The following is a 10,615-nucleotide window of genomic DNA, read 5'->3' as shown; positions in this document are numbered from 1 at the left end:
GGGAGGGATAGGGGTTTAGTTAAGGGAGGATTAGAGATGAAGCTGGTGGCGAAGGAATGGAAAAGATGTAATATATAATGTATGATTCTAAAACATGCCTTGGTGGGAACGAGTAAATAAAGAATCGCCATTTAAACACAAATATGGCTCCTTCAGAATTCGTCTGGAATCTCTGGTCTTTGCCTGACATGCAAGGTGGAGGTGAAGACTCATCAAGTCAGAGTCTTTGAGGTCTGGAGGAGTCATGGCCATTAACCCTTTCCAAAAAGAAGAGAGAGAAGAAATATTTAACAGAGGCCCATTGCATCCTCCCATTGAAAAGGCTTGTCTGAACCAAGTACCTATTTACAGGCCTAAGAGTGGGGAGTGCCAGCCTGTGGCACGGAACAAGAGGCATCGGATGAGGGCATCCTTTGCAACAATCCAATGGCCTTGGTTAAAAGGCAGAATCCAAGCATCAGAGGAATACCCCAGCTTTCACATCGAGAGCTCTAAGGCCAAAGGAGCCAAGGCCTGAGAGCGTGGACTAGCTTGCGCCGAGGACAAGGACCTCTGTGGGGAGGGAGGTTGATGTGTTGAGGGGTCTCCAGGGACAGAGGCAGCTGAAGGTGAGGGCACGCCAGGTTGCATGTATGGTGAGGTAGAGTGACAGGTACTGTAGAGGCTGGGAGTGAGTGATCCAGGTAAAGGGGCTAGAGGACTAGCATCAAAGCCGAGTGCACAGATTAGGCCGTTTTTATATGGCGTACGTTTTCTTAAGGGTTTGATGGAGAAGAGGAGAAGCCACCCTTTGGCGCCAATAAGCAAAGCGTCTGCCAAGCGGGGGAAACCAAGAGATGGACAACTCAGAGAGGGCAGAAAGTCTTGGTGCTCAGAAAGCCAATGTCTGGGCGCGGCATCCTACGGAGTCAGGACGCTTCACTGAGCACCTCAGTCTCCAGGCTTCCGCCTCTTTCACCTCCGCCCTACTTTCCGCCCCTACGCAGGCCACTCACTCCGATCTAAACCCAATCTACGTTAGCTTTCCCGCTCCCTTCCCTCAATTCCCCTCCCCCCCTTGCCCCCTCTCCCTTCTGCCGCCTGAAAGGGTTAATCTCTCCTGCGGGTAAAAACAGGTCCGCGGAGTCTCTAACTGGCGACAGATGGGCCACTTTCTTCTGGCCACAAAGGGGCCGGAATGGAGCGCTCCGCGGCATACAAATGGGCAGGTCACGTGGTTCCCGGCTCCTGGCTGGACCGGGAAGACCATATGGCGCATGCCGGGGAGGAAGGAGATGGGGCGGGGGTAGGGGTGGGGGAGAGGGGAGCTGGAGTTGGAGGAGGGTGGGAGAGGAGCGAGGCTGAAGGGGCGGGCGGAAGAGAGCGCTCAGCCTGGACGCGTGCGCAGACGCGGGACGCAGGGACCTGCTAGCCGCTCGGCTCCCGGGCCCCGCCTGCGCTCAGCATCACCAACCCGGCTATATAACCTGAGCGCCCGCGCGGCGGGGACACGAGGAATTCGCCCCACGCAGAAGGCACGGCATCCGGAGGCCCCAGGGTTATGAGACCATCACTCAGGACCTACTAACAACTGCAGGTAATTACAACCCTTTCGTTTTTGTTTGGGAATAAAAGCAGTAATTGAAGACCGGATGTACCTACACATATTCTGAATGTGTGCGTTTGCGAGCGCGTGTATGTGTATTGAAGCGGGCATTCCTTCCCTTGATTGCCCGCAAGTACTAACACATTTCGACTTGCCTTACTCAAATACCCACCGCAGGCTTTCTTAAAAAAAAAAAAAAAAAAAAAAAAAAAAAAAAAAAAAAAAAAAAAAAGAAAGAAAGAAAAGAAAAAGAGAAAAAAATGTGTTAGTGTTTTGGTTTTGAAGGGAAATTATAGGAGCTATTTTGAATTAAAAAAAAAATAACGCACAGTAACTCTGATTATTTGCTAGTAGTGATTTCAAAGTCCTGAAAGCAAATAACTACTTCACTTTCTCACTTCTTCCAATAAGTAAAAAGAAAAAAAGAAAAGCCCTTGTTACCAGATGTGTTTTGTGTGCATGTATTTTGTGCGCATTGGAAGTGCCAAGTTATTTTTTCAGTGCATAAAAGGGACATGGATACCTTGGCACACACATCCTGAGAAATAATTGCGTTGAGAGATAGTTTAGTTGAGAAAGTGAAAAAAGGTGGAGAAAGGGAGAGGAACCAACTCCTGCTACCTGTTACTGCTCCAGAGGCAGCCAAGTCCCTAGCAGCCACTGCAGAAGCCAGAAATTCAGTTGTCTCACTAAAGGCTTTTTATTTTCTTTATTAGAAGCGCAACTTCACTATTGCCAATCGCTGACCATTATAATTACCCAATCTTTTAAAAAGAGGTTTGAGACGAACTTTGAAAAGCCCCAATAAAGAGCGGGCAGCTATTTCAATGGGCTGTTTATTAGAGAAGAGCCTTCCGCACCTGATCCCAAGCGCATGGAAGGGTGCTCTGTGCGGTGCCCCCAGCCCTGGCCATATAGCTAGTGCTTTTGTACAAGGTGGAAATTCAGCAGAGGGGTAGTGTTGGGAGGCGAGAAAAGAAAGGCGAGGGTGGCATGCAAGACCCCTGCCCACTTTTGTTGCCAAATGTTTCGTTGATGGTGAAATAATTTGATGGAAACTACTTTTTCTCCACCATGAATTTGCTCTTCAATCTCCGGTTAGTATAATCGTCTTAAAAATCACTGCCACCGTGAGTAAATTACGTAATGTCTCTTAACTGTAATCGCTAAGTGCCAAGAAGCCAGGGAAGAGAAGAGAACAAACAGAATTGCAATTTTCAAAGTCATCATTTTTTGTGTGTGGATTGTGACTTTGAACTCATGCAGATAACCATGAAGTAGTGAAACGTTTGCTCCTTTTCGTGCATATCATCCTGCTACATAATCACCATAAACACACTTTTGCCAATCATTAGAAAACATACACACAGGAGTGCACATACACATATATTTACTCTCTCCCCCACCTCCAGCCCTGCCCTGTCTCCTGTATGCCAGTGGGGCACACACACGCCATTATAAAACAAGCCATTTAACTTTTCCTTAGGGGCATCCATTTTGTAATGAGCTGGTAATTCTCTTCACATGGATTTCTATAAAGTTAGGTAGTGAGTGGTAGCTGAAGGCACAGGTAGTTCGTAAATGTAGCATTTTTCTCCTTTTCTTTCTGTTCCTCTCCCCCCCCCCCTGTTGAATGTAGGAAATTGAAACATGACCAAATCTTACAGCGAGAGCGGGCTGATGGGGGAGCCTCAGCCCCAGGGTCCTCCCAGCTGGACAGACGAATGTCTCAGTTCTCAGGACGAGGAGCACGAGGCAGACAAGAAGGAGGACGACCTCGAAGCCATGAACGCGGAAGAGGACTCACTTAGGAACGGGGGAGAGGAGGAGGACGAAGACGAAGATCTGGAAGAGGAGGAAGAAGAGGAAGAGGAGGACGACGATCAAAAGCCCAAGAGACGGGGCCCCAAAAAGAAGAAGATGACCAAGGCACGCCTGGAGCGTTTTAAGCTAAGGCGCATGAAGGCCAACGCCCGGGAGCGGAACCGCATGCACGGGCTAAACGCGGCTCTGGACAACCTGCGCAAGGTGGTGCCCTGCTATTCCAAGACGCAGAAGCTGTCCAAAATCGAGACGCTGCGCCTGGCCAAGAACTACATCTGGGCTCTGTCGGAGATCCTGCGTTCGGGCAAAAGCCCTGATCTGGTCTCCTTCGTACAGACTCTCTGCAAGGGCTTATCTCAGCCCACCACCAACCTGGTTGCCGGCTGCCTGCAGCTTAATCCTCGGACTTTTCTGCCTGAGCAGAACCAGGACATGCCTCCGCACCTGCCTACCGCCAGCGCTTCCTTCCCTGTGCACCCCTACTCTTACCAGTCGCCGGGGCTGCCCAGCCCGCCCTATGGTACCATGGACAGCTCCCATGTCTTCCACGTTAAGCCACCGCCGCACGCCTACAGCGCTGCTCTGGAGCCCTTCTTTGAAAGCCCCCTGACTGATTGCACCAGCCCTTCCTTTGACGGACCCCTCAGCCCGCCGCTCAGTATCAATGGCAACTTCTCCTTCAAACACGAACCGTCCGCCGAGTTTGAGAAAAATTATGCCTTTACCATGCACTATCCTGCAGCGACCTTGGCAGGGGCCCAAAGCCACGGATCAATCTTCTCGGGCGCCGCTGCCCCTCGCTGCGAGATCCCTATAGACAATATCATGTCTTTTGATAGCCATTCACATCATGAGCGAGTCATGAGTGCCCAGCTCAATGCCATCTTTCACGATTAGAGGCACGTCAGTTTCACCATCCCCGGGAAACGTACCCACTGTGCTTACAGTGACTGTGGTGTTTACAAAAGGCAGCCCTTTGGGTACTATTGCTGCAAAGTGCAAATACTCCAAGCTTCAAGTGATATATGTATTTATTGTCGTTACTGCCTTTGGAAGAAACAGGGGATCAAAGTTCCTGTTCACCTTATGTATTATTTTCTATAGCTCTTCTATTTTAAAAAAGTAATATGGTTAAAAAAAAAAACACCACAAATTTGGTGTAGCTGTTTTCAGATCATATTAATTATCTGATCGGGATAACAAAATCACAAGCAATAATTAGGATCTATGCAATTTTTAAACTAGTAACGGGCCAATTAAAATATATATAAATATATATTTTTCAACCAACATTTTACTACTTGTTACCTTTCCCATGCTGAATTATTTTGTTGTGATTTTGTACAGAATTTTTAATGACTTTTTATAATGTGGATTTCCTATTTTAAAACCATGCAGCTTCATCAATTTTTATACATATCAGAAAGGTAGAATTATATCTAATTTATACAAAATAATTTAACTAATTTAAACCAGCAGAAAAGTGCTTAGAAAGTTATTGTGTTGCCTTAGCACTTCTTTCCTCTCTAATTGTAAAAAAAAAAAAAAAAAAAATTGCACAATTTGAGCAATTCATTTCACTTTAAAGTCTTTCCTTCTCCTTAAAACAAAAACCAGATCCACAACTCTTAAGAGGATGAAAAAAAGAGATTTAGTCCCTATCAAAACATATCAATTCAATACATTACTTGCACAAGCTTGTATATACATATTATAAACAAATGCCAACATACCCTTCTTTAAATCAAAAGCTGCTTGACTATCACATACAATTTGCACTGTTTATTTTTAGTCTTTTACTCCTTTGCATTCCATGATTTTACAAAGAATCTGAAGCTATTGATGTTTCCAGAAAATATAAATGCATGATTTTATACATAGTCACACAAATGGTGGTTTGTCATATATTCATGTAATAAATCTGAGCCTAAATCTAATCAGGTTGTTAATGTTGGGATTTATACCTATTGTAGTCAATTAGTACAGTAGCTTAAATAAATTCAAACCATTTAATTCATAATTAGAACAATAGCTATTGCATGTAAAATGCAGTCCAGAATAAGTGCTGTTTGAGATGTGATACTGGTACCACTGGAATCGATCTGTACTGTAATCTTGTTTGTAATCCTGTATATTATGGTGTAATGCACAATTTAGAAAACACTCATCCAGTTGCAATAAACTAGTATTGAAAATCTGACCAATTGTTGCATTCCTTCTTAAAGTGATTTTTTAAAGTATAAATAATTCCTAAGCATCATAGATGCTTTATTCACTGAATTAAAACTAAATGCTATTTGTAGAATAAAATAAAAGTTTACTTTAGCATAGTCTCCAGTCTGTTGATCTTGTTTAGGGAGTCACCAGCTTTTGTAGATAATGAAAGAACCAACTCATATTTCATTACATGGAATATGAGGCTGAGGGGTGGGGTGGAGAGACAAACAGTTGGGTTTTCATTTTTCTTTGTTTTAAGTATCTTCACTTTTAGCTTTTTGGGTTTTATTCTTTTAAATGATTGTATTTTGATTTTTCCTATTTTTTAAGAAGGGGTATTTAGTTAATTATAACAAGGAGACGCAAACAAGCGCCCTAACTTAGTTTGTCTATATATTTAAAAATACATAAGAAAACTTTACCATTTTCTTAGTGCTTTACTATCTGTATATTTTCCCGAACTGAATTGAAAATCAGTACTATCACAGTACCATTGCACTTTGCAAACCAGCACTATACAATAGCAGCATGCAATATAGTACTGGGTTGCAAACCAGTAATAACCCAAAAGAAAGTTAAATACCTTTAGAAAATGCCAGGAGGAAATGATTTAATTAATTTAAAGAATCCAAGAAGAAGTGGCACTTTGTAATTTTTTAATGAACATCTTGTGATGATTTCAAAATTTTTTTTTCCAGGAGAAAATGATAGTAAGTTATTTGTGTTCAAGAACATACTATTTGTAGTATAATATATTATAGGATGATACAATTGTGTCCCTTCCCTTTTTTGGAACACTAAATACAACTCAGTGGAAAAACTTACAGATGACTCTGCCCATTGTTAAGTCCACTAAAAAAAAAAAAAAAAAAAAAAGTTTGGCATTTCTCTTCCTCTGGATGTACTGACTGACAGGAATGCTTCCTAGGGAATAACATTTTGGCACTTGTGCCCTGGCTCTACCATGGTGCTCTGATTACTGTCATTAGTAACTCCATTGTTCCTCCTCTGATTCGGATGCCACATTGGATGACTACCTCTCTTCCCAAGCTTGTTCCTTTAATCTCCTTCTCATTGGTGATTTAGGGGTTCCAGAAAGCTGACCTCATTTAGCAAACTGCTCCAGAAAAATGTGAGTAATCTAATGGACAGGAACAATTAGCCATACTAATAACATTGCCAATGGGGCTATGTCAAGCTGTGACAGTAGCAGTAAGGAATATTTCAACATTAAAAAATGTTTGAGTTCAATTTAAAATATATCATTTTAACATGTTTTCCATCAGCCTTCATCACATGACAGAAATACTTTTAAGTTAGTCTCAACTTTATCCAAAATGCAATAATCTCATTCCAAGTGAATCAGAGTTGTTATTTTGAAATCAAGCTGTTGCTTCTAGGATTGCTCTCACTGTTCTTACTTTATGAGACATAATACTGATACGATATCTGAACATTGTCAGCCTTCCAGCCTAGGAGACCATGAAGTGAACATTCAGATCTGATGTGATCTATTCAGCAGCTCAGTTTCACCTAGAATTAAAATTATACATCTTCATGCAAACCAAAATCTGTTGCCTTAGTAAACAGAAGAAATAGAGAATGCATTTTAAAGATTCCAGCTTTTAAGACTACAAGCAAGGAAATCTATACTGTGGAGATATATATATATATATATATATATATATATATATATATATATATTTGTATGTAAGGTAGAAATTCGGACTGTAAGCTGGGTTTTTTTCCCTTCAATTTTTCCTATATAACTTCATTCTAAAACATAAGGATTCTTTCAGTCAGTCAAGGAGTAACTCACATGCCACCATCTTTTATTCAAAGGCAGGCACAGATGTTCCTTCTGCAGGGGAGGTTTTAATTTATGAAAATGATATTGTTTATGCATGAATGAACTGAATGCACTCTGCATAACACACAGCACTTCCATCTGATCAGAGAAATACCACAGAACCAGTGCCAATGTCAGAAACATATTCTACAAATTTACTCACTTAAATGTTTAATGAATATTTGGAAGGCATTTTCAAACCACAAGAAACCTTTTCAATTATCTTTTTCTTTTCTTTTTGAATTGCTACCAATGTTTAAAAGAGACACGGGTTTTTATAATTGGCTAATGCCTATATCTAGCTTATAAGAAAAGAAAATATTTTACTAAGTGTAAAACCAGCCAAAAAGAAGAAACACTGGTGACTTTGGCTTCGTGGAAAAAAATGTTTTTTAGTGTTGCTGTATATTGCTTGTTATGAGTAGCATTTAGGGTTTTATGTGTTCCTTCGTCTTGGGCAATTACTATTCCTATCAAATAAGATGCTTAGATCTACTTACTTAATGTGAAAATGTTCTAAAGAGTTATTTCCAGAAAAAAAAAAATGGTATTTAAAATCAGTAGACAATTTCATAGTGGGAAATGAAATTTAGCTAAATATTTTAACCAGTGCATAATTCCTTTTGAATAGAACACTGCATAACTTAGATTTCATTTACATTACCAACTGCATTCATAGAGTATGATCTATCTACTTTTAATCCAAAAAATACAGTTAAATGAAAATTAAAATGAAGGATCATAGTATCTTAAGAATATTTTGGTAATTTTAGGTTTCTAATATGGTACAGTAAAGTAACGCTTGAAACAAATTGTAAATGTTCTAATGTATTAATCTTAAAAAACTCCCCGTGTTTTTACACTCGAAAGTCTATAATTCTTACAAAATTAATACATTTCTGAAAGAAGGTAGCAATTACTAAAATGATATATGGATCATTAGCTAACAGTTTGAACTAAGCTATTTTAGTTCTATAATTAAACAAGAGATTCAAAGTGAAAATATCTATTAAACAGTTAATAAAACTAGGCTTCCAACATAAGCCGATTTTGTCCTAATGGGGATTGTAAAACAGTAAAGCTCTTCTTAAAGTACACTACGACCTCCTCTCTTCCCTTTTCATCTCCCTCCACCATTCATTTCCTAAAAACTGTCTAAATAAAATCTTTAATTCCAGGGTCTGATAAAGAATAAAGGAGCCAATATAACATCTTGTGGAACACCAGGACTGAGAACTCTTGTTGCTACCATTGCACAGAGGCATTCTGGCGTCAGATACACAGTGATTTGTATGGTGGCATAATCATTGGCTCCTCGCCAGGCATTATGTTTCAGAGGACACTATTGTCAAGAACCATTCAACTAGAAATTTGTGCTGTATGCACTGAAAAGTTGAGATCATCTGCCTTCCCATGTCAGGAAGAATTTTGTGCTGGCAATTGACTCATAGACTCTTCACACACACTAACACTTGGTTCAATGACTCTGATGGAATTAGCTGGGTAACCAAACTAGTGGCATTGACAAGACAAGACCACAGCCTCTGGGGGACTTCTGTTTAAATTGCTGATTTTAAAATATCTTAAAATGCAGAGTATTATGTTAATGCTGGACTAAGCCTTCAGATACATTAAATGTGGATGTGGCCATCGAAACATTACTGTACTATTTGCCTTGCTAATATAGAGGTAAGTAAGTGGGGAGTGACAATAATCATTTTTATAGATCCTCAGGTATAGAGCAATCCAAAGGGATGGATTCACTTGTAAAATAACACGTAGAGATAAGAGAATAAATTTTATCTCACATTGATGAGGCAACTTGGTAACTCATTTTGCTGTTAACAAGATTAAAAGCTAACCCTGCTTTAGGCTTTGATGTCTTAAAGACACATCTACAGAGGATGGCCTCACAGGCTTACTGGGTCAGTACTCTCTGCTCTTTATTAATTTACACATTTCATAACCAAAGCAGCCATATGCCTTATTTTACAGATGAATGACTGCAGGAACCTGGGATACCTAGATCCTTGCATTACTGGTTTCCTTTCTTCATTTAGGTTCTAGCGCAAATGCCGCTTCCCCAAATCCCCAGCTGAAGTATTCAACCACTTTCACTCTCACCAAAATCAAAATTATATTGCCCATTCCCTTTTCCAGAGCATTTATCTGATGTTATCTTGCTTCCTTATTTGTTTTGTTTTTGTTAAATCATCTCTCTCCTGGTAGAACGTGGGCTTCATAAGGACAGAAGCCTTGTCCCTTGTTTGTTGTTTCTCTGGTGCTTAGAAGACCTAGGAGATCCTCCATACGTATTAACATTACAAGAAAATCAAACCACACTACTCTAATGCCAAACGTATGTTATAAATCAGGTCAGTTGAGAATGGGAGAGGACCACAAATGATGCTCAACTCAGTGAAAGTTATAAGCATTAATTCTAGAAAAAGAGAACAATTGAAATGAATTTCGTACTACCTAGCACCAAACAGCCCTACCCCCACTCCGCTTTACGGTAAAAGTCATGATTTGGCAGTTCTTTCTTTTTGTTAACATCAATTGGTTAAGTATGATTTTGGAACTGTAATAAAAGAGGAACTAAAATGTTGTAGGCTCTTTCCAGACCCTGCTTTTTTAAAAAAATTCTTTAAGAGCTTGCATGCTACCTTTTTCCTTTGTGTTCATCATTCTTCCAGCAATTGTTCTTGTTCTTGTTGGTGTTACATAAAATTGTCCCGAACTTCCTTACCATCGTTGAAGAATTTAGATGACAGCAGACCAGAATCTAACCCATAAGTACTTTGTAGTCTAGCAATGAGTTTGAGAATTTGAGTAACGTTCAACAAATAAAAAGTAAAATAGGTTACCCATAGGTAGATGATAGCACGGAAGTAGAAATACACACTATAAAAGAGAGTACTGTATCATCACAATAGTTACTTGTTACATTTATCTTCTTTCAAAGTATCAGTTAGAACAGAAAAGTGGTTAAGTTTATGGGGAATGTAATCGTCTTTGTCAATACAACACAAATGAAAGAAGAACACAGAGTGGTTGTTTTTAGCAACATCAGGTATTCATCTTAGCACTGCGCATAAATTATTAGGAGAGGTGCTCAGGGACGAGAAACATCAAAGGAT

General features: G+C 40.2%; 1 protein-coding gene across 1 annotated transcript; it reads left to right on the top strand.

Annotated features, from left to right (window-relative positions):
- Positions 1-1,384: 1,384 nt before the first annotated feature.
- On the top strand, positions 1,385-5,609 carry NEUROD1 (neuronal differentiation 1). The gene is made up of 2 exons (XM_045480405.1): positions 1,385-1,576; positions 3,225-5,609. Exon 2 carries the CDS (start codon positions 3,236-3,238, stop codon positions 4,304-4,306), a length of 1,071 nt encoding a protein of 356 aa, XP_045336361.1. The 5' UTR covers positions 1,385-1,576; positions 3,225-3,235; the 3' UTR covers positions 4,307-5,609.
- The last annotated feature ends 5,006 nt before the right edge of the window (positions 5,610-10,615 follow it).

The sequence above is a fragment of the Leopardus geoffroyi genome, chromosome C1 (genome assembly GCF_018350155.1).
Source record: "Leopardus geoffroyi isolate Oge1 chromosome C1, O.geoffroyi_Oge1_pat1.0, whole genome shotgun sequence".
NCBI lineage: Eukaryota > Metazoa > Chordata > Mammalia > Carnivora > Felidae > Leopardus > Leopardus geoffroyi.
This window is presented reverse-complemented; position numbering and strand designations above follow the sequence as displayed.

Bases quoted from the DNA above. Each gene is read 5' to 3' on its own strand.
- NEUROD1 (XM_045480405.1), top strand. From the start codon at position 3,236: ATGACCAAATCTTACAGCGAGAGCGGGCTGATGGGGGAGCCTCAGCCC.